The sequence below is a fragment of the Dipodomys spectabilis genome, unplaced genomic scaffold, assembly GCF_019054845.1.
Source record: "Dipodomys spectabilis isolate Male_0828 unplaced genomic scaffold, ASM1905484v1 ptg000163l, whole genome shotgun sequence".
In the NCBI taxonomy this organism is placed as follows: domain Eukaryota; kingdom Metazoa; phylum Chordata; class Mammalia; order Rodentia; family Heteromyidae; genus Dipodomys; species Dipodomys spectabilis.
The window spans coordinates 10,681,731-10,706,237 of NW_024870840.1; the positions used below are offsets into that span (position 1 = coordinate 10,681,731).

Consider the following 24,507-nt stretch of genomic DNA (forward strand, 5'->3'; position numbering starts at 1 on the left):
TGAATAACTAGGATTACAGTTGTGAGCCACCGACACCTGGCTGCTATTACAATGTATTTCTAATTGAAATAACATAGAATAAAACACCAGGAAGTTAGAAAAAATGAACTTTCTTTCAAAACTGAAGGGGACCTCAGAGATGAATGAACAGGCTTAGATAAACTTAGAAGTTAACCAATTATGATTATCAAACACTTGGAATGCTTCTGAGGAGATGGGAAAAAAGTAACTTTTTTGGGGGGAGCAAAAGTGACTGTTAAAGTAAATGTTGTAAAACATTTTATAGTTACTAAGGATGCAGAGAGGACTGTTCCAAAAATACTGTTTATGTTAATACATGGGGCTGTACCTATCTGTAGATGTATCTGTGTTTAATTTAGCCAGTACATTCTTAGGGACTATTTGCAGACAACTAAAGCTATCTTCTTTTCTTTTCTTTTTCTTTTGTCGGTTGTGGGGCTTGAACTCTGGGCCTAGGCGCTGTCCCTCAGCTTTTCAGCTCAAGGTTAACATTCTACCACTTGAGCCACGGTGCCACTTCCAACTAAAGCTATTTAGCAAGTCACGTAAGTGACCTGCTTTTTAAGATGTCTTAGAACTCAAAACAAGGTTTGTTCTGTATCTTAGAGAAATGATCTAACCTGGAGAGTCAATGTGGGTAGTAGAGTTCCACTGCTTACATCCAAATCCTGACTCTACCTCCACTGCTTGAATTTGGACAAGTTTCTTGACATCCCTTGACCGCATATGTAAAGCGAGGACAACAGTTAGGATTAAGCATCATTAATCTGAAAATATAAAGTCCAAAATGCTCCAAAATCTGAAAATTTCTGAGTGCCAACATGATGCGCCAGGTGGAAAATCCCACATCTAACTTGGTGCACTGGTAAAAAATGCAGGTTCACCTAAAACACCGCTATGTGATATGAAATAACATTTGGTGTTTAGAATGGGGTCCCATCCCTAAGACACTTCATTATGTTTATGAAATAATTCTAAAATCTGAAAAATTCAAAATCTGAGCATTCCTGGGTAAAGGATATTTTGGATAAACAATAAAGTACCTACTTCATGTATTAAATAAAATAATGTACATCATTCTCTTGGCTGGGCATACATGTATTAACTGTTAGGAATCCTGCTGATCTGGTTTGGGAGATTATGACTGTTATTCTCAGGATCACCTATGATGATCCCTTAGGCTGATGGTGATGTGAAGATGCCATGGGTGGTACTACTCTGGGGTCATTAAATGTTTACATGCCTTTTTCTATGGGGCTGGCAACTCAGTGAGAACACAGACAGACATTAATCATCTTTGCTAACAAAATACATTTATGGAAACATTTGCTCACAACCAAATAAGCTACTCTGATTTATTTCTTACTGGAAATTTTAGTTTTAGTTAAGGTGCACACTGTTGAATTGAAAGCTACCTTTTTTTCAATTAAAAGAATATGCCAAGTAAAGTCTTGATCTACAATACTTTGGCTTACATAATATTACTGTCTACTTTTTTTTTTTTTTTTGGTGTTGGTTGTGGGGTTTGAACTCAAGGCCTGGGCACTGTCCCTGAGCTATTCAGCTCAAGGCTAGTGGTCTACCAGTTGAGCCACAGTTTTCTGGTGGTTAATTGGAGATAACAGTCTCATGGACTTTCCTACCAGGGCTGGCTTTGGACTGCAATCCTCAGATCTCAGCCTCCTGAGAAGTTAGGATTATAGGCCTGAGTCACTGGCGCCCAGCTTTCTCTACTTTTAAGAGCACCTGGATCCTAACGTATTTCCCATGGGGGGAGGGGAGATGATTATACTGGGATTTGAGGCTAAAATGCCACCAGGTTGAAAGCCAAGAATACAACTTTTGGTTCAAAGTGAAAATTAACTGCAAGGTAAAATCAACACTATTTTTAGTTGATGAAAGCTTTAATTCACAATATGATCAGCCCTGAAAATAGGCACTCTATGCTTCTGACATTAAAGGGCTCCATAAACACAATCTGGCCTGAGGTGTATTTAATCAGGATGAGAAATATGATATTCTAAGAAGCTAAGAAAGTTTCTATTTTCATATAGGCTACTTAACATAAACATCAGGGGCAGGAAACCAGTAAAATGGACCAAAGGCAGCGTTTTCTAAGTTTCATTTTAAGAAGCATACAAATATTTAACTCAATTGTTCACTCCTAATCTATTCAATGGCTTTATTATTGCTATCAGATATAATTTCACAGTCACTCAATTTTGAGCATTGAATGAAACTCTGATCACAGATCTGGTGTATTTCAAATGATATTATACAAATAATACAATATTTATGCTGATTAGAACACTGAAGTAGCTGGACTCAGGTAATTTACTTAATAGTACTAAGTCAGATATGCCAAATTAATTTCATAAACATGCTTATGAAAATCTCCAAAATGATTACAGGGCCTAATGATTAAAATTTTCCCCCATTTTCTCATTTATTGGTAACACAATTTAGATCTGTATACATTTAGAATATAAGATTCCCAGAATTATAGAACCAGAAAAACCCTTCAGTCAACTGTTATCATTTTCCAAGCATGAGAACAGAAGTTTAGAGAAATTAGGGGAATTTAGTGGTTGAAAGTCTGTGTAATAGCAGGGTGCCAGTGGTGCATGCCTGTAATCCTAGCTACTCAGGAGGCTGAGATCTGAGGAAAGCAGTTTGAAGCCAGCCCAGGCAGGTAAGTCTGTGAGACTCATATTTTCAATAAGCTACTCAGAAAAAGTTGGAAGTGACGCTCTGGGAAAGCACCCAGGTCCTGAATTCAAGCCCTAGTACCAGAAAAAAAAAGCCTGTACTCTAGTGTCAGACTTAAATTCCAGTCTGAATTTATTTGCTGTGTGACCTTGAGAGAGTTAATTAATCTCTTTAAGCCTCAGTTTCTTCATCTGTAAGTGGGAGTAACAATTACTCAAGGGCACATTGTAATTACTCAGTGAATGTTTGCAGCTAGCATATTACAAATAAAGTGACTCTCAAGTAGAGAAAACAGCAACAACCATCTATACAGTATCTAAGATAGACAATCAGTTGATATTGCATCAAAGAGATGAAGACTATTTTAGTCTTTTTGCTTTGGAATTCATCAATATATTATTAGTGATTACATACAGAAGTTTCATTTCATGAAGTCACACTTTTTTAGCTTCCCATGAATAGTGGATATTGTGCATTTATCTTTGTAACTAGCTTAATTGTATACTTTTACAACTTTCCCACCAAAAGATGTTCATGTAAAATTAGTGAAAGGAGGTACTGTCCACAAGTAAGAGATTTATTCCTTAAATTTGACTTCAGCTAGTTTTTCTATTGACTAAATCTAACATTCTGATTTTGGACTATTGCTCAGATATTGCCATATTCTCTATACACTTGCTGTGTACTCTTGGTATACATCTTCAAGAAGAAACGAGGCAGTCTGAAAGGAGAAGCTGTGGTCATGGGTAGGGTGTAGTTTTGGATATAGGTTCCTGGAGATCCAGTAGCCACTGATCATGGACATTTGGAATTGCCCTTTTTGTTGTTTACTGTTTTCCATATTTCATTCTACTTAGAACTGAATGTTTTTCTTTCACTTACTTATTTTTTTCTTTTTTGGGTCCGGTCGTGGGGCCTGAACTCTGGGCCTTGTCACTGTTCCTCAGCTCTTCAGCACAAGGCTAGCGCTCTACCACTTGAGCCATGGCGCCACTTCTGGCTTTTTTCTTTTTGCTTATGTGGTGCTGGGGAATCGAACCCAGGGCCTCAGGCATGCAAGGCAAGCGCTCTACCACTGAGCCACCTTCCAAGCCCCATACTTACTTATTTTTAAATTTTGTGCTGGTACCAAGTCTTAAACTCAGGGCCTTGAGCTCTCAGCTTTTTTACTCATCATTGGAACTTTATTACTTGAGCCATACACCTCCAGTCAAGCTTTTCTGCTGATTAACTGCAGTCTCATGGACTATTCTGCCAGTCTGGCTTTGAACTGTGTGATCCTCAGATGTCAGTCTCCTGAGTAGCTAGGATTGCAGATATGAGCTACCATTGCCCAGTTAAATGTAAAGTACAGCATAATTAAGAAATCACATACAATATTTGTTTTATAGCGTACATTACTGATTCTTGTGCTTTTGATAACTTTTAGTTTCTTGGCAGTGTTGTCAGTAATGTTGTCAGACTGTCAAGTGGATGCTTAAAAACATTTTTTTTTTTTGGTGAAATAAACTAAAGACCATCTGTGTCTCCCTCCCCCATGGTATAACCCCTGTTTTCACTGTATTTGATGTTGGTATAATTTGTGGAGGGGAAGAGAAAAAACAAGTCGTTTAAATAGGGATACAGGTGGACCCATTGCAACAATGAGATGTACAAATCATTATGTGGAAAAACGAACTTTACAACTTTGGGTGGGGGGGTGGGGGGTGGTAGGGGAGAAGAAGAAGGGATGGGAAGGGGAAACAAAGGAGGCGGCAACAATGCTTGATAAGAAATGTGCGCATTATCTTGCCCATGTAATTGTAACCCCTCTGTATGGTATTTTCACAATTAAAAAAATAAAAAAAGGATCATCTGTGTCCTAATCTGGAGAAGTATCTGTATTTATAATATCTGCATCTATGTCTGTCTACATCTACACATAATTGACTTTTAATCCCTTAAAAATAAGAGCAAATGTAATCCTGTACAACTGTATCAAAGAGACATAAGTTACAATAAGACCAAGTGTAAATATGAACAAAATGTAAACACCTTTTTATGTAACACCAATGTGATTCAGCAGACCAACGGAGAAAGAGAATAGTAATCTGAAAGGTAGCAATTTGTACCCATACCCAGTATTTAGTATTTCAACTACAAGGAATAATAAGAGTTTGGCAAACTTACCCTCATTTTTGCGCAAGCATCTTGGGTGGATTCTGTCCCCCTGAGCTCTTTTATCAGCATAGAACCTAAATACTAAAATACAAAAAAAGAGATTGATTTATTACAAGGCAAGTATAAATATGAGTCATGATCTAAAAACAAACTCTTGTCAATACTGGTAGCTATAAGTTGAAGAAAACTTAAAAAATTATAGTAACTAATCCTTGTAAACAGATGCATTTATAGAGAGAATGCAGCAGAACTCATCATAAGTTTGTGGGGGGGGGGGCTATAAACTGCTCTTTAGAATGAAACTACAGCATTTTCTAAAGATGTCATCTTTCAAATCATATTTAATTACAAAATGGGAGCATCTAAAAATGTTTTCCCATTTTTTTGAGGCAGCAATGTCTGCAAAAATAAATCACACTACTTTCTGTGTAATTACAGGCTTGTATGAGACAGCTGAGAAGCTAAGCAACATGTCCCCCCACTTGGGCTTATTTGGCAGCATAGGTAATTAATGTTAGGCTGTTCTTAGGCAGAGATGCAGTTTTGGACCTTTTTCATTCACAGCTGTGTGCCCTGTGTTGATCCACCTGAGAACAGGATTGGCGTGGACGGGGAGTAAGACTGTCATACTCAGTTTCACAGCGGACAGGACTGAGTCCCTGGGGCAAAGAAGGTAGATAAAGGCAGGGGAAAGAAAGATAAGACAAACCCCCAAGCCATTTTGCTGTCTGGAGTTGACTAGATTCAAGAATACCTTGATCAGAAGCTCTACTCACTCTGGTTGCAAATGAACAATTTTGAGCAAACGATAGGCTTTTTATTAACTGACTCCTCATCGCCCTTTTGAAGCTTCAATTGTTCTTTCAATTGTTCTTTTGTCACACATATTAAAAAATGAGCTAATAAGAAAAAAAAGATGTCAGCTTCCGACAATAGTAACAGAACTTTGCTATTTTCTGGGGTTTGGGTTTTTACCTTTTTTTAAATGGAGTGTGCTGGATGTCTTTTACAATTTTGTTCAGAAAATTGCAGAATCTGAATCTGTCTATCTACCTATCTTTCATTATATATGCCATACAATTTGATTTTTTTTGTTTCAGTCTTAGGGCTTGAACTCAGGGCCTGGGTGCTGTCCTTGAGCTTTTTTGCTTAAGGCTAGCACGGTACCACATGAGCTCCACTTCTGGTTTTTTGGCTACAACTTGAATTTTTAAAAACTCTAGTTGTGCTGTCAAGTTTAGGAAAAAAGTAACCTGGTTTACTATGTTGAATTGGCATTGCACATAATTTTATAGCCATACTGGTCTAGAAACACCAAACTTATTTTTTCCATTTATGCAAGGGTAAAGCATTATATTAAATATATAAGGTCTTGTGTATGTGGTTTGATTATAGAAACTAATGAAGTATTTTCTACATTAAAAAGTTAGCTAAAATAATTTCATAGAGATTTGAAGATGTGGTCCTGACTTAACTAGAGACACCTGGCCCAGGCACACATGAGGTTGAGAGTTCTGAGGATCTGGGAAGTCAGTGACTTGGCGGCGCACGATAGCAGAAGGAAGGCCTGGTTTAGGCATGTTCAGAGAGGCTCAGAGATTTGGGCTTTTGCTGTGGAGGAAGTGATTTCAGCCTTGTGGTTTTGGGGCAGCAACCGTGAAAAGAAATGCAATGCTTCAAGATAATGAAGCAGTAAGAGAGGGGATAGCCAAAGTACAAGGTGATATCCAGAATGCTTACATCTTAATCAAATTAAGGAAAATGACCGTGATGAAAGTCTTATCCATTAAGTTCTCAGGAAAGTTTGCCCTAATTGGAACATTTCTTCTAGAGAGGTGGCTTCTGTGTGCTGCAGTGGGTTCAGTGTTTGTTTTCATTTTCTTTTTTTCTTTCCCCTGCAGTAGTCATGACTACCACCACCTGCCCCAGAGCCTACAGGATTGTTTGAACATTTACGTGTTTAAATTATCACAATTCTTAGCTAAGTATAACTATTCCCTTGACTCTAAAAATAGAAGGAAAAAACCTACAGCAGCAACAAAATCCTTTTGATGACAATGAATAGAACCTGATATTCTTATTGAAGCACTAGCTCCAATGTTAGAGATCACTGTACGTAGATGAGACATTTATCTTCTTTGTGATGCTAGGAATGGAACCCAGGGCTTTCCTCGTGCAAGGGGAGAACTCTATCATGGAACTACTTTCTTAGTTACTCATTTCACTTAATACTGTTCTTTAATCATGTTTCTTTTGAAATATTCAACACTATAAGAAGATGGCAAATCAGACCTTAAGTTTACAAGATTTAAAGGGTCTCAAATAAACTTTTCTTTGTATGGAATGTTACCTTAAGAAGAGGAGAGGAAGCACTTCAGGAAACTTCAACAATGGACATTTTGCTACATTTTCAGAATAAAAGCAAACTAACCCCACTGGTACCCCAACACTGAATCCAAGGGGACTTACAAAAGCCTTGTAGTCACATGACTGGAAGATGAGCTTCTCTGGGTGATGCTGCCAGTACTGCACTGGAGTTGAGGCTGTGGCTTCATTTGGAGGCCGCAAGGTGATAGAAGGTTCTCCCCAGTCTCCTGTCTGAAAATGACATTAATTCCAGAGGCGGTATGAGCAGCATGTGATGTTCATTCCCCCTACTCGATTAAGTTCACCTACACTTGTGTGTTGTGAATGTGCAAATGCATGCGGGCCTAACATAAGTATATGAACGCTAGCTATTAATTTTCACAGGTATTAGGGCCATATTTCCCAAAGCTAAGTTCATCTTTGAAGCGTGAAGAAGTTGCATTATTCTATTCTCAGGATAAGACCCTAAGCTAAGTGATTTTTAAGATAAAGTATGAAGACATTAATGTGATTTACTAATTCTTCGTTTTGTGTTTTAAGCCTTGACTGCTGGAAATTTTTGGTTTGAATTACTTTCAAATTAGAAATTTTGGTTTCTACATGACATGTGCCACGCACTTTGAATAATTTTCTATCTCTGGAAAAACGATTCTTTAAGTAGGATATTAATAGTAACTTTTACTAGTAGGTGGGAGCTAGTTTCTCTCACTGGAGTTCAGATGTGTAACACAGTGCTCCTGGTGCTGCTATGGATGGACTTAACCATCCTCCCTAATAAATGTAAACACCAGTGCAGACAGTGAAATGCATCTGTAGGCACATGAAAATCCTGATTCCCAAGTACAAGCACACTGCATATGACTGATACATGAGTATCAATGTGTCACATGAGTTATTAGCATCATTTCATTTCTCACTTTTATTTATTTTTAGTGGTGGCACAGGGGTTTGGACTCTACTTCTCGAGCTACGCCTCCAGTCTTCATTTATTACTTTCTATAAGTTAGGCTCAATTTGTTATTATAAAGACCTAGTGAGAATTTATGAAGTTAAAATCTGTTTTGGCAGGGTTTTTTTGACTTTAACCTGTTTTACATGTAACACATGGGATATTCTTTTGGGGGGGGAGGTACTGGGGTTTGAACTCAGAGCTTTGCACTACTTGAGCCATATTTTTGCCCCTCAAATTCTTTGCATTAGTTACTCTTTTCAGCTAGGGTCTTGTGCTTCCTTCCTGCAACTCCTTGGCCTGTGATTCTCTTTACCCATATTTCCCAGCGAGTGGAATGATGGGTGCAAACCAATCTGCCCAGTTTGTTTGTGGGGTAAGAGTCTTGCTAATTTTTCTTTTTTAATGTGTGTGGGCTGGCCTCACACTGAAATCCTGCTGATCTCTGCCTCCCAAATAGCTGGGTATATAGGCATGAGTCACTGTACCTAGTCACGTAATATTTTTTTCTTCTTCCATGGCAAAGATTTTGGTTTCACAAAGTTTAGTTCTTTGTTCTCAAATGGGCATAATTAAAGTGATTAGAGGAAGATTTACAAGCTATTGTCTTCTAACCTGAATTTGGATGGCCTTACAGATTTAGGGTAAATTATTTTCTCAGGTATTTCAAGAGTGTAAACAGGTCTCATGAGCTCCAAAACCAACTAAAATCTTGGCCACAGACCAAGTCCCATAGAAGTACTGGGAAATGGATGGACACACTGGGAGGTCTTGAGGATTTTCAGGGAGTCTGTAAAGGAATGTACACATTCAGATGTGTTTTGGGGGAAAAATGCAGTCCATGGCTTTCATTAAATTCTTTGAAAGGATGTAGAAATCCTATAGGTGAAGAAGTAAGCACAGCCTTTGAGGCTCAAATGGAGTGTGAGTCCTGAGAAGAGGACCAGCATCCCAATGATGACTGTGCAATTTAGATTTAAACTAGGTAGAGTACAAGGTAGCTGTCAAAGGTGGCCTTGCTTTCTGGAAATTTCTGTGTGGTTTTGAAAGAGAAAGGGGATTGAGAAGGGAAGTTCTCTAGTCTTTTAGGAAGAGATGGGCTCTGCCACAGCTGTGGAGGGCCAGGGGGTTTCTCCTGTTGGTGGATGACTTCAAGCATAGAACCGGCCAAGTCTGACCATTCTACGTCCACCGCGTGCACCTCACTGGAGCGTGGCACCAGGGAAGCTCCTGAAGCTCCTCTTGCTGTCTTCTGAGTCCCTCTCTGTGACTGATTTCTTCTAGTTCATGAGATTCTTGTATATTGCTTGATCCTCATAATCCCTGTCTGTTGATGTTTTTTAAATTTTACCTGTAATATTAACTTAAGCACTTTTGTTTGTTCTATGATTTCTCTCTGACTCACTTCAATTTTCTTTTCATATTTATATGGGTTTTCATTTTTTAAAAGCAATAACTGACTGCCATTAATTTTAGGATTTGTATTTTGATTTTTTTCTTTTCCTTCTTTCACAAATGCCTAGGTTTTAATTATCTTTCTAGTCTTCAACTGGCTAGGCTCTTCTCTTAAAAAAAACAAACTAGTGGCAGTTATATGGATTTCATTATTATTTTGAAGCTGAATACTAATCTTTATAAGAACTTATAACTCTAGACCTAGTGCAGCTATGACTTCTTAAATAAAAACTCCCCCAGGTGTGGCAAACCATCCTCTAATTTCTCCCATTAAACTTTTCTCGCCCTTCCCTCCTCCCTCAAAAAAGCAACAACATAGCAAACAGGTATCATACATTTAAGTCACAGAGGACATTGTTAACAGAACAACAGAATTTTGCACACAACTCTGTGGGATGATACAAAAGGAGGACCTGGGCGACATCAAAAGATCCTTCTAGCCAGTATCTGCTGATGGGACAACTCAAACCAAGCATCGTCAGTTAGCCCTACAGTTTAGCTGAGCTCTAACCTTGGCCAAGCTCAACAGGCAGTTTTCAAATAAGCCTGAACAGACATGACAGGAGCTGCGGGTACCAAAGGTTGCAGAGAAAGGATTGGAACTAGGGTTGGGGCGGGGAGAGGGAGCAGAGAGTGGGTGCAGTGAAGCTAAGGAGATGGGGACATTGTACAGGTCAGTACAGTAGGCATGCAAATCATATGCAAACACATTCTGATTGTTCAATTAGCTCACACACTTTCATAATTAAACTTCAATGTGAGTTCTGTACACTTTAAAAGCAGAATTCCAAGCCAATGCTGAACCAAAATATTTACATCATCCACAGAAGCTGTAGCAGCCACTGTGGGAATAACAAGCCCCAGCACATATACCCTCCACCTAGACATCTGCGATCTCTTACTTGATAACCACTCCACCAAATGAATGTGAACCCACTAACGGGTTAGACAGCACCATCGTCTGCTCTCCTGTGAGTCTGCTTCCCCCAAGTCACAAACCACCTGCTTTGAATCCAGAGTTATCTTTTTGCACTCCCTAGGAAGCCATGAGGGAAGATTGCTACCTGAGGGAGGAATGTAATCCTTACTTTATTTCCTTTGTAGCCTTGAAATATTGTTCCATTCCAGATATTTTAAAATTCACTTCAGGGACTGATTTGACCTTTCTGGAAATAGACACTGAATTTTTTCATACTTTGTACTCTTCCCAGAAACTCAGATTCAGAGGGGAAAGTGTGCTTAAGATTGAGCTTATAATAAATTTCTTTTCTTCCTGAAAACTCATCAACTTCCTCTCTGTTTTTTAAAAAAATCTTAGATCTACAAATATTTAGTAGAGTCTACAATGCAGATGTTGGTTAGAATTAATTTAATGGGAATGGAGAGATTCCAAACTGAATTTAACATCACACTCTTGTAGAATACAGGAATGACCTTGGACACTGCCTGAGATTTAGCTTTATCTGGTTAAGTGCGAGGAAAAGACAAAAAAAAAAACAAACAAAAAACAAAGAAAGAACCAAACAACACCCCCTTCCCCAAACCAAACCAGTTCAGAGATCTACGATGCCTTGCATCTCAACTCTGTCAGAGGTAGGAGTAGGCAAGGCAGGAGGTAGGTAGAGAAGTTATACTGAGAGGCAAAGAGACTGAAAAAGAAATAGAGATTTTCCCCTTATACATAAAATAATTTTGAACTGTGAAGTCTAGTGTTACCTCCTTTTAAATTTTTAAAATTATCTTTAAGTAGTTGCATAAGGGGATTTCAATTCAAAATATTAATTCATGAATGCAATGCAGATCTAGTGTTACCTCTTAATAAAGAGCTAACATTCATGTATGTCCAATACTTGTATCTCCCAAAGCAAACATTTTAAATTAAATCTAATTGTTTTCCCACTTTAAAAAGGCTTATTAAAAATCAGTCCTAAGAAGCATTTTCTGCAAATAATAGTTTATGACTGAAACTTCTCTTTAAGGATAAGTACATTTAAACCTCTGAAATAATGATGCAAAGATATTTTATTAGAATAATAAAACAGGAAAAGCTTGGGATAAAATTCTGTCATGGTCAAAATTCTTACTGACACAGTAGTCTTTAGAGTGCTTCCCAAGATAATTAGAGAGAAATGAAACGCTTACTAAATGTCTTTGGGGTTTAAGATCCTTAGAGAAAATCTTTCCTTTAGGTTAATAGATGTAAATGATCTCAATATTCTAAGAATTTGATCATGGCTTAAAACCTCATTTCTTTGGTATTTGTTGGCTATTTATATGTATGCCTTAAGGGTTTTTTAGTTTTTATAAATATGGACATCCATTAAATAGAAGCAATATACATGGTTAACTATCACCTCAAAAATAAATAAAATTTAAACACTCCAAAAAATTAACCTTCCACCACTAAGAGAAAACCTCATTTGAGATCACAGTTTAAAATAGAGTGTTGGTTCTGGCTAACAGGCTCTTGCCAACTGCCAATCATAAGCTCCTAGTCTGGTTTGGCTTGGAGGACTATAATTGGGCCACATATAATACAATGCAATTAAACATTCTCTAATATGATCAGCTGAAAAATGTAAAGACACTGTGAATTTAATTACAATATCTGAGAAATTCACAAGCGTCTACAGATAGATTTGTACTGCATGGCAGACAGCAAAAGATGCAGTTTTAACCTTTGCAGTATTTCAAAACATGGTAAAGAGCTACAAGTTTAGAGTTCATGTGCACCAGATACCTAAGGCAATTTCTAAAACAGATCTTATTATGTAGCTCTCTCCTCCACAGGGAAAATGAATATTACATACTACATGTGCTCTGAGAGTATAAAGGGGAAACATGGTCTACATTCTTATTTTTCTTTAAATAGAGAGATTTCCTAAGGATGTCAGTAAATAATTAAAAGCCATGATTATGACTTAGCTTTCTAACATTAGCAGAAAGATATGGTATTTTCTAAGTCTTGTATTATTATTCTTTTCAAAATTAAAAAAAATTACAATTTAATTGAATCTTTTAAATAGAAGCTTTTAAATCCATTCTGTTAGGAACAGTTCCCACCTACTTGCTTGTAAATTTAGATCTGAATATTAACAAACATTCTCTATTTCTTCAGAATACTTAATGAAAAGATAAAACTAAAATGATTTTAAATGACAACTGCCACCTTAAGGTTTTACTTTTAACAATTTTGACAAATTTCAGAAGTGGGCTATTCAAGCATACATGAGATACAGGTGATTCATTTACTGCCTGCCATCTCTAAGGCTTTGAAGAAGGCTACATTGGAGCTCTAGGCTTATAAATCCATATGCATATTTAGAAGTGATTATAAGGGAAGGTCTTCAAGGAGCAGTCACCCAAGTGAAAGCAGGGCACTGTAATAGTTCTTTGAAAAAGTCTTCAAGAATGAGTAATGCGGGTCTGGCCAGATGCTGTTGGTTCTACCGAATTTGTTCTTTTGAGGAAGAGCAGAGATGGCTACTTCTGAACACATAAAAGCTTAAGCTAGCATTTATGAGTTCAGGAGGAACTGCTAGGTGATGGAAGCACCAGTACCAAGCAACGTACAGACATCACAGCCTTGAAGAACCAGAAATCCCATGCGTGGGAGAACACATGTGCCAGATGTGCCATCCCAAGAGGCCCTTCACATGCCACTTCAAGAATTCAGTGATTCTCAACCAAATGTCCCAACCTCTCAGACAGCACAGCATCCAGTGGGGAAGAATTTCACAGTACTGCATTTTGAAATACAAATTTAAAGTACTGACTTTTCAAACAATTAGGATTTTTCCCCCTAATGTAAAGGTGAAGTGCAAATATCTGGATATTTAGCAGCTCAAAGTAAAATGGCTCTCAGTTCCCTGCACATTGCAAAGATCAATTCAGTACTGTCAAACAGAAAAAGGCTGAGAATCACCTCATAGCTGTAACAGTGCTTTCTAGGGCTGTGCACCTCCCACATTTGCATCAAATATATCAGAATTTCATGCAAACCATTCTCAGTCTTTCTCACAAGGAAAGCGCATGAATCTTTGAAAGTTATTGGACACAAGGGGCTGAACAGCCCATGGACATGGGGGAAGTACAAAATATGGAAAATAACACTGATATATATGTATATCTATATATCTATATACTTATAGATATATATCTATGTCTCAATCAATCAATATACCCTTTTCATTTTCCTGTAAAAGCAATTTAACACAGATGCTGGAATGAAAGCCAAAGCTCACGTGGACGACTTTTAACTGTAGACTTTAAAACCATGTATGTTTCTCATTTAGGACAATGTTTACACATCAACCAGTCAAACAAGGCACAGTAAATGAAGTATAATAGACAATTTCAGGAGTCATTAGACATTACAAATTTTCTGCATTGCCAGACATGGTACTTGTAGCTAGTGACGACACCCTGCAACACATCACACAGCGCGAATTCAGGAAGAGAAAATAACCGTTTGTAACCTTACATTATGAACCTGATGGATCGCTGAGAAAGGAAATCCAGCATTCTGATTCGTCCATATCTCACAGACAGACGACTGCTGATATAAAAGAAAACTATCTTATCTTGTCAATATTTAAAACATGACTGCTACGAAGGTAGCATCCGGAAAGGGAAGGAGGAAAACTTTAATAAAATGTAAGAATCACATTTCTTGAAAAAAAAAAAACCCTCAATGGTTTAGGGCATAACTGACTTCAAAATAATTCTTTTTGATTAAAAATAGTTTGGGTTGGCTGGAGGAAAAAAGGCTATTTATACACTACTGTTAGATCAAGGGAAATTACCAATACATTCACCTCTCAGAGAAAGCAAACTGTTCATAACAACTGCCAAAGTTACTTTCAGAGGATAAATGTTTTTTATTAAGAAAGAGGGAAACTTTAGTTGTGCTGTCAACTTTGGAAAAAGTACCAGTTTACTGTGTTGAGTTGGTATTGAACAGAAATTAATGGCCATATTGGTCTAGAAACGTTAAGCTTAATCTTCTTCCATTTGTACAGGGGTAAATGCACTGCATTAAAATGTAAGTATCCTCTAAATAAAAAAAAAAGAAAGAGGGAAGAAATCTTTAAAGTGAGTCACTTTTTCTTCGCTTCAATGACCAAGAACAAACAATACAATACAATGACTTTCCTGATTTAGTGATTGCTCCACTTGGTAAACCTAGGTGATGTCCATACCTCCAGGATTCTATGGGCAAAGCTGTATGGCTATGAGTTTGCCACTCAGCAGTGGGTACGATGTTGGAGGCAGCAGAAGAGGAGGAGAGCAGGGAACAGGGGTCAGGGAGGCTCAGCTCTCTTAATCAAATAGAAACTTCTGGAAACAGCATTTGTGAATTGAATGAATCAGTTCCTTAATTGAGTTCTCTACCACACTGTTTACAACTTATGGCAATAATGTTTGCTTACAACTAAACACCAAATTAACCAACACTAGAGCAGAAAGCATCAAGCAACCTTGCCTGAGCTCCAGGCCTGACCTTTTCAGAGTTATTTTCCTGAATGCTGTCATTCTAAAGGACACTGTGAAATTAAATCAGTAAATGGTTGAGTGCCTGAACCTACAAAGTAAGCACGGAGAGCATCTCCAGAATTCACACTTGGACTCAAAAAGCTCGGATCACTGCAGAAGGAGATAAACATGCACCCACAATTCGGCTTAGAAATCCAGTCAAGAACAATAACAGCAGCAAACAAACTATGGAAAAACTCATCCTTGGATAAAACCTTCACAGCTATCCTCCTAGAAGTTAAGCATCTTTCTCATTGACAGCTGTGTCTCCATCCACATCTCTCCTTTGGCTTGCCAATGCCTGGTAATCTGGACAGCTTGCTGGGGACAGTCACGTATGTGGTACTCTGTAAGGGAGTTAGGTCTCTAACCTCTGGCCATCACCTCCCATTTGAACTTTCTCTGCTATTCTTGGCTCCCTCTCTAAACATCATGCCATTCCCCCCCCCCCAAAGGGATCTTCTCCTGACCTTAAAAAAAATTAGTCCTTTAGAAAGTTAACTCTGGTCCATTTATCTTGCCTCTCCTTGTCTCCAATAGTTACCATCTGACTTAAATACACAGTTGTCTTTTGATATCTGTTGGGGATGGGTTCCAAGACTCCCAGCAGATACCAAAATTCAAGAATGCTCAAATCCCTGATATAAATTATTATGACATATTCCAATGCTATACATTCATTATACTGTATAGTTTAAGGAAGAATGACTAGTAGAAATATATACATGTTCACTGAAATTTTTTTTTGTCAGTGTGGGGCTTGAACGCAGGGCCTGGAGTTCTCCCTGAGTTCTTTTTGCTCAAGGCTAGCACTGTACTACTTTGAGCCACAGTATCACTTCCTCAAATATTTCTTTTTTTTTTAGATTTCTTTTTTTTGGGGGGGGAGGGTGTCTGATTGTGAGGCCTGAACTCTGGGCCTGGGCGCTGTCCCTCAGCTCTTCAGCTCAAGGCTAGCGCTCTACCACTTGAGTCACAGCGCCACTTCCGGGTTTTTTTTCTTATGTGGTGCTGAGGAATCGAACCCAGGGCCTCAGGCATGCAAGGCAAGCACTCTACCACTGAGCCACCTTCCCAGCCCCTTCCTCAAGTATTTCTGATGCCCATATTGGTTGAATGTACAGATACAAAACTCAAGGACACTGAAGGCTACCTTGTACTAACTCAAGGCTGGCTGGATCACCATCTTTACTGGTATCAAATGTTCTTCCAGGATATCCTTTACCCTTTCAGCACTGTTTTTATGTCCCTGAGCTTATTCTTCACAGCTTCTACCATCTTCATGCACTTCTAGTACCAGTGTCACCACTGGTCAGCAGATGGATGAAGACTAACACTCGCAGATTCAGTAGTTTGCTCAGGTACACAGGGAAGGCTCTTCTGGGGTGGATAGGAAGGTCTGCAAACCTGGTACCCACTGTGCTAGGAGGCAGAGGGGAGCTACAATAACAAGGGACTTGTTTGAATTTGAAACAAGTATACAGAAATGCAGCTACTTCACAGAACAGTTTAGAATCCAAGGCATCCAAATACCTAAAGCTTTGAGATTTTCAATCATTACACCCCAATGGTTCTTGCCAGTTTCTCTGCCCTGATGGGCACCAAGCAACTTATCATTCTGGGTCAAAAGCATAGCTTCCTGATCACTTTTGAGTCATGAAAAATCAACTTTGTGTCAAACTCTTAGCTTATACATGATCCCAATTTCTCTTAATAGTCCAGCCTTGGTCCTTAAGATATGTATGTATCAGATGCTTGGGTGTACTTTGCCTTCTCCTGGGAAAAGGGAGAAGCAAGGTGAATGGCAACTCTCAGGAGGTCTGGACCTCAAGCGCTACTTCCTTACAATGTTTAGCTAGAGAAGAATGGGAGAAGAATGGAGCTTTTCTCTTGTCCTTCTGTGGCTGAGTTCTCTCTACAGCAAACACTAGGATAGGATACAGGGGAGAGGTATGAAATTCTAATCTCCTACTGCATATCACGAGATCCACATGCTATGTAAACACCTTGTCACAAAGGATGGCAGAAGGACAGGCTGCTTGACCAATACATTCATTCTCTGCCAAGACATCCCTAAATGTCTCTTCTTAGGCTATGTAATTTACCTGCCAGAAGTCTAACCTGGAGAGAGCGGCCAGTTCTCCTTCCTGACCAGCATCCCTAATCTGGATGCAGAGTCTCTAAGGCCACTAAGCTGGTGGAGCATAGGGACACATTGTCCTCTCACCCATGGGAAGGTGGGAAAAGCCTTAGCCCTTCCACTGGGGACTGTCAGTTCTTGCCTTTCCTCAGCTCCAACTAATCTTCTGCACCTATGCGCAGGTGTGTACTGTGGCAAGGTAGACTCAACAGCTCTTGGCAAGCCCTGTAGAGTTGTGTGTCTGTACTGTGTGGTACTTAGTGCCTTCAGGACAAGTATCACTTCTATGGCTACATGAAGGTATCTTCTGACAGCAACAAGGTTACCAGAGTTACAGAGGGAAGAGAAGATCCCATGCTGTACTTAATTTATTTGATGAAATTCATTAGTTCAACAAAGGGGAAAACACCCTCACTTCCAGAGATATACACTGAAGCGTGGCTTCAGCATATGTAAAGAGGTATAATAACTATTTTCTTTCTTTTTTTCTTTTTTGGGTCCGGTCATGGTGCATGAACTCTGGGCCTAGGCGCTGTCCCTCAGCTCTTCAGCTCAAGGCTAGCGCTCTACCACTTGAACCACAGCGCCACTTCCGGCTTTTTTCTTTTTGCTTAGGTGGTGCTGAGGAATCGAACCCAGGGCCTCAGGCATGCAAGGCAAGCGCTCTACCACTGAGCCACCTTCCCAGCCCCTATAATAACTATTTTCTATTTATAAGCTATATCTAAAACTCAGAAAAGCAAAATCTTGATAATTTCTAACAGTTTTAAGAGTCAACATAAATGACAAGAAGTCATATTTTAAAAGTTATTTTTTCAGTTAATGTAATCTTTTTTTTTTTTTAAAGCAGATACAGTCTAGACAGTCATTTTATTGGCAGTAAATAATTTACTAGGCTCACAGAAAAGCAAGAGCAGGTATATGAGCTGTAACTAGTGTTTCCATACTATGAACTAGTTCTTCTCCTGAAGACAGGGCTATGAGACTAGGTGCTGGAACACAATTTAAATACAGGAGAGTTCTTGCCATACAAATTCATTCTATTTATGAAGACACCGAGTGAAGGAATATGTATTGAAGTACTGAATTTTGAAAAGAAAATAGGATGCCAGTAATAAAATTTCATCTGGGGCCTAAATTCCTAGAAAAGCAGTGATGTAAATCGCAGTTGTAATTAAATCTTAGGTCTTTCTCTGCAGAGAATAATAGTCTTGACCTACTTACTTCACCAGGTTGTCACACTACCCAGGTTAAGCTTCAGGAGGGAGGGAGCTTTCTCACAGCTAAATTTCCAGGGCCTGAAACACAACAGGCTCTCAGGCACATTTACTGAATGGATGGAGTCTTAAAAATCCTTGGTTAAGTGGTCAAGCATCACGAACATTAGTCACTGATATTATTTGTAGTAGTTGCCACTAGTAAACTATGTCACTACCAACACACTTCCGGTAAAATACACCAGACATTAACCTTGCAGACTTCTTGTTAGAAGAGTCCTCATTTTTTTCCTGATAAAATTCTGACACAGGCCTGCCAGCTTTGCTGAAGAGAAAAGGAACATTTGTCATTACTGCTCCCTTCTGTCAAAGGGCTGCTTGTAGAGAGCTCGGAACAATTCTGTAAATGTGTGTTAATTACCTCTTTGCAATTTCATTTGTTCATTAATATTCTCTCCCATCTCTTTTCCACCTATACTGCAAAAGTTAATTTGGATGATCTGAACTTGAATTAAAATGAAATCCAAATATGGGACTTAAGATATAGTAGTTTTAGAATTTCAGTATTATCAATATTTGAATGCTCATTTCTTTGGTGATGCAATCAATGCACATTGGAAGGTGTTTATTTTTAGTTCAGACTTCTCCTTTGACTCTGCAAAATGTTTTCTTAAAGCACAGCACACATCATGCTCTTGTTATCTATCATCTTGTACCTCACGTGACCACGCCTTCAGTTTAGAAAATACAGTCTAATCACACAATATAAAAGAATGTTTCCAGTTTCCAAAGTTCTCCTAGAGATGGACTTCTTTTCTGCTCAGCAGTCCAGTAGCTTACAAGAAAACTGCCTATCATCCATTTTGCCCACTCTCTAGAATATTCTCAAAAAGGCGCCTAAAGCCTTCCATTAACAAACTCTGTGCTTTAACCCATCAATCTCTATGTCCATTTCTGTTCTGTTTTAAAGGAAAACTATCCAAGAATTATCTCTATTGTCTGCGCTTTCTCTTTTCCTTTGCTCACCGGAGGCCATTCTACAAACTCATTTTCCTTGATGGATCTGATACGTTTCCTCTCCCTTTCTATTTCTTGGTCTCTCTCTTGCTAAGTTTGTGCTTATGCAGAGTCTCTTCTTGCCACAAAGCTGGTGGAGCATGGGGACACATTGTCCTCTCACCCAAGGGAAGGCAGGAAAAGCCTTAGCCCTTCCACTGGGGACTCTCAGTTCTGTGCCTTTCCCTAGCTCCAACTAATCCTCTGCACCCATGGGCAGATGTATACTGTGGCAGGGCAGGACTCAGCAGTTCTTGGCAAGCCTGTACAGGCGTGTGTCTGTACTGTGTGGTACTTAGTTTATCTGGTCATCCCTGGAGCATTAGTCCTAGATTTTTCTCTAATCTTCCTTGGCTATATGAGGTAGTCTCATCTTATCTTGATTTCCCAGTTTGTAGATACAGCCCAGGCCTTCCCAGACATCTAGCGGCCTTCCTGACATCTCTACTTGGACACTTAAAGGACATCTCAACCTGGAATGTTCTAATGAAGCACCTGATCACACCTCCCCTCCAATCATTCTTTTTTTTTTTTTGGGTCCGGTCATGGGGCCTGAACTCTGGGCCTGGGCGCTGTCCCTCAGCTCTTCAGCTCAAGGCTAGCGCCCTACCACTTGAGCCACAGTGCCACTTCCATTTTTTTTTTCTTTTTGCTTATGTGGTGCTGAGGAATCAAACCCAGGGCCTCAGGCATGCAAGGCAAGCCACCTTCCCAGCCCCCCTCCAATCATTCTTATCTCAGCAAATGACAGCCTCCTTCTTCCCCCTCTCCATCCTTCCTCTCACATTTCACATTTTACCCAGCAGCAAGTCCTACTGAATCCTCCTTCTATCACTACCTGGTCTAAGCCATATCTCTTTTACTTAAATTATTACATTGGCTTCCTAACTACTTTCCATCCTTGTTCCCTTATTGTCATTTTTTTTTTTTTTTTGGTTGCTGGTCCTGAGGCTTGAACTCAGGGCCTGTGCACTGTCCCTGAGCTTCTTTTGGTCAGGGCTAGTGCTCTACCACTTGAGCCACAACATCACTTCCAGCTTTTTCTGAGTAGAATATTGGAGAAGAGTCTCATGGACTTTTCTGTCGGGCTGGCTTCAAATCATGATCCTCCCAGCCTCCTGAGTAGCTAGGATTTACAGGTGTGAGACATCAGCACCCAGCCTTAGTGTGCATTGTTAATACAAGAGCCAAGACCCATTTAAAATTAAAGCCAGACCATGTCACTCAGCTCCATTTAACTGGAAAGAAAATTTAAAGTCTTCACAGTGGCTGGCAAAGTTCTCATCTTCTGAGCCCACACCTTCTGCCTCTTTGCTCTCTCTCCTACAGCTCACTCTGTTCTTGACAGCCACAAGCACACTTGCTTTGAGGAGGCTGCCTTTGTTCCTCATTCTGCTGGAGATGTTTTCCTTGGAGGACTGTAGGGTAGTGAACTCTCATTCTGCATATTTGTCATGATACTTTTTTAAAGAAGTCTTGTTCAAGCACCCTGTATCCCAACCAGTGTTACGGTTCCCCACTGTCGAAGGACTGTTATTTTGAACTGTTATTTTAAGTTTTAAGGATGCATCTTCCTAAGACCCTGACATTCATCCCAAGACAGCTATGGGTCATCTACTACATAATAGGCATGGGTTGCCAAGTAGGGATCAGTCCTACTTTTAATCAACACATATGGAAGGGCAATTTCTATGGATACGGTCACTTCTCCACGGTCAAGAGCCAGTAGTAAACAGAGTTGGGAGTTGGATGGGGGGTTGCCAAACGGAGTGTGCTGATGACAGCTCCATCTATTCTGCCACACCAATTAGGGTCTAGAAACCTTCTGGGAGCCTGTGGATATTGTGTAGCAAGTTTAATAAGGAAACTTTTACGAACAGAGCCCTCCAGTCAGATTCTATCAGAGATGAAATTTTCTTCCTTGTTCTACCTCTGGAAAAAATAACAACTTTTCTTCTGTTTCTCTCATTTGTCATAATACGTTCACACTTCGGGGTGTTCAGAAATTGACCAGAAAGAATTCAATAAGGAATAGGAAGGTTCAGAGTGAAAGCTAATGGAATAGCCAAGTACATTTCTTCTCTTGGATGACAGTACTTATAAAATAAAACAAAAAACAAACTTGGAGTGCAAACAATACAGCTTCAAAGGCAAGAAAAAAATAAAAAGGGAGTGCCAAAAAAGGAACCTTGGTCAGCAGACAGCAAACTCAGTGATTCCTTGAGAAGGACTTAATGGAAACCTGTCAAAAGAAGAGTCAAACTCAGTGCAGTCAGGCAATAGTGCATCCATCATTTTATAGGCAGACTTCCTTCCAGCAGCGATGGCTCCATGGTTGCTTCTCCTCATAGTACTAACTGAACCCTGCCTGGAAATGAGAAAATCAGAATCTTCTGCTTCTTCTCCCAAGTTACCCAGAGGCTACTGTCCAGCCTCTGATCACTTTCTCTGTCATATTAATGTAGACAGAAAAGCAAGTCTCCCTCTCTCCTGTCACGTGAGCTTAAGCCTCTAACTACAGTGTGTGATCTTGATCTTCTCTCTAACTACACTGCTAGCTTCTTAGTTTCAGTGTTGATTATATATATATGCATATATATATATATATATTTCAGTTTTAAGAAGTCAAATAAATGCACTGCTGATCCCCTTTTTAATAAAAGGTTTCAGATGAGCTATTTTATTTGAAAATAATGTCAGACTAAAAAAAATGCTGCTTCCTGTTCTTTATCTTTCTAAAGAGCAGTCCTTCAAAATCTTCAGGAACATGACCTTCCTCAGTGGGGAAGGTTCTTGGACAGTTCAGTAAATCTGCTGGAAGGGAAAAGCTAGGCCAATAGTTGCTTTTCCAACAACACCTGCATATGTGAACTGCTACACCTGGTGTGTTACTCAACTTACTGGAGGGGGAGGATGCAAACATCAGGTTTGGTTCCATCATAAATTGACTGGAATGACAGAAATCCTGCTAGTAATGCCCAACTTCAAGGTTTTTCTACCTAGCGTCGTATTCTTCCTGTCTGTCCATTCCTTTCTCTTTTCCCTTCCTTGTTAACTCTGATTCACATAAACCAAGCCCTCAGCTGTCACAATAGGAGAGAACTATAGGCTTATAGTATTCCTGTTACCCATTTGTAGAGATCGTATATAACCTGGATTCCCTAATATGACAGTTGTAGCACTTAATGGCATTACACAGTTACTTGTTAAATCTCTCCACAGGGAAGGGAAGGGAAGTTGTCTGTATAGCCATACACAGCTCCCCAGTTCCTTAAGTGCCACAGACACTTGGGGCAAACTGGGATCAGGTATTTATAACACCAGGGACTATTTCACTTGTTCCACCTCAAAGTCTGGATGCCAATTACAGACGCAGATGTATCACAACAAGTAAAAAAACAGGAACATTAATAACATTCAGGAAAGTGGCCATTAGGTTTAAAAAAACATAACAAATGTCAGTGAATAAGCTAGATTTTTCAAATCAATGGATTTTTTGTCTACACTGTTATCTTTAAAACATACATTATGCTTTTTTTTTCTTGAAAACTGAGGCTGCCATTTTTCTTTACTTAAACTCATTTGTTAACTATATGTTAATATACAATTTTTGTTTCTTGCTTCTGGTTAAAAATGAGGTATTGGACAAAACCATTCATTCAGTGATGTTTATTGAAACCCCACTATTTCTCATTTCATCCTTAAAAAAATGCAGAAAAACAAGATCTAGATGAACAACCAGCTTGAATGATGCTAATCCAAGAGGTCTCTCTGATAGAAGGCTTCAGTTCCCTTCAGTCCTCCTTGGTCATGACTCAGTACATTGGAGAACTACTTGATGAGTGTGCTTATTAAGGTAACCTTTTAAGATTAGCATGGTACACAGTTGGAAAGGAGTGCTGGTACCCTGAGAGATAACCAAGTTCTTCAAAGGCCTCAATAGTTCAGGATTACTGAACAAACAACTGGATAAATGCTTTATCTGTAAAGCACTACAAGGTCAAACCCAGCCCTGTTGGGGGCTGAGAAAGGAAGCATGCTTCATGGCCATTGATAAAGCCTTGAACCCTTTCAGTAACAAAAGCTCACTAAGAGTTAATAATATGTGAATGTTGTTCAGCACCAACATCAACAAAGCAGACATGCACACAGCTGAAGGACCAGGATGCTGTGTAGCTCACATTCCATTTATCAGAATGACACTGGCAAGTACGTGAATATATTTAAAATAGAAAGGGGAAGGTATTGTCTTTGGTCTTAAATTACTATTCTCAGCGCTAGGGAGAAGGTTTAATCTTTGTGGTTTCACGAGACCGCATTACATTTTAGGAGGGTTTATTTCAATAGAATATAGGCATAAGTTGTATCAGTTAGAGTGTCCCTGATTACAGGACTACCTTGCAAAGAAATAGCCAGCAGTGAGATGTTAAAGCAGAACTTCTGGCTGGATGTATTAAAGTGCTTGTATCAATTAAGAAATAGGGCTAATATATTTTCTGCTCTCTTTTTTCACCCCCCCAGATTCTCTGCTTTTTAACAGATTCCCATAATCATCTAGCCACTTTTTATATCTGTATCTATTTCAACATTACCTATTTTGTGGTTCTATATTCTGTACTGAAACAGAGACCCATACAGAAAAGGATCATATAATTTCACAGTGGTTTCCATAAAGAAATTGTTTGCAATACTTGACTTTTTAAAAATATTAGCTGCCAAGCAAAGATTCCATTTCAAATACAGTGCTTACCCACACCACTTGAGTGCTTCAATTCTCTACTAACCTTGAATTTATGTAGTAGGTATTATTAATATAAACATTTTAGGGGACTATTTTTATTTATTTATTTTATTTTTTGTGAAAATACTGTACAGAGGGGTTACAATTACATGGGCAA

At 39.1% G+C, this 24,507-nt stretch overlaps 1 protein-coding gene across 15 annotated transcripts in view; it reads right to left on the reverse strand.

Moving 5' to 3' along the window:
- The window catches only part of Anks1b (ankyrin repeat and sterile alpha motif domain containing 1B), a 946,206-nt gene that overhangs the window by 43,302 nt on the left and 878,397 nt on the right, over nucleotides 1–24,507 (reverse strand). For 7 of the 15 annotated variants that reach the window (XM_042693313.1, XM_042693321.1, XM_042693314.1 and 4 more), the window contains 2 exons: nucleotides 7,360–7,488; nucleotides 4,900–4,971 (listed from right to left, as the gene is read on the reverse strand). In XM_042693313.1, coding sequence (XP_042549247.1) covers nucleotides 4,900–4,971; nucleotides 7,360–7,488 — 201 coding nt within the window. Of the gene's footprint in view, nucleotides 1–4,899; nucleotides 4,972–7,359; nucleotides 7,489–14,144; nucleotides 14,220–24,507 lie in introns of all 15 variants that reach the window. The other 8 variants (XM_042693310.1, XM_042693311.1, XM_042693320.1 and 5 more) reach the window with 2 other exon arrangements.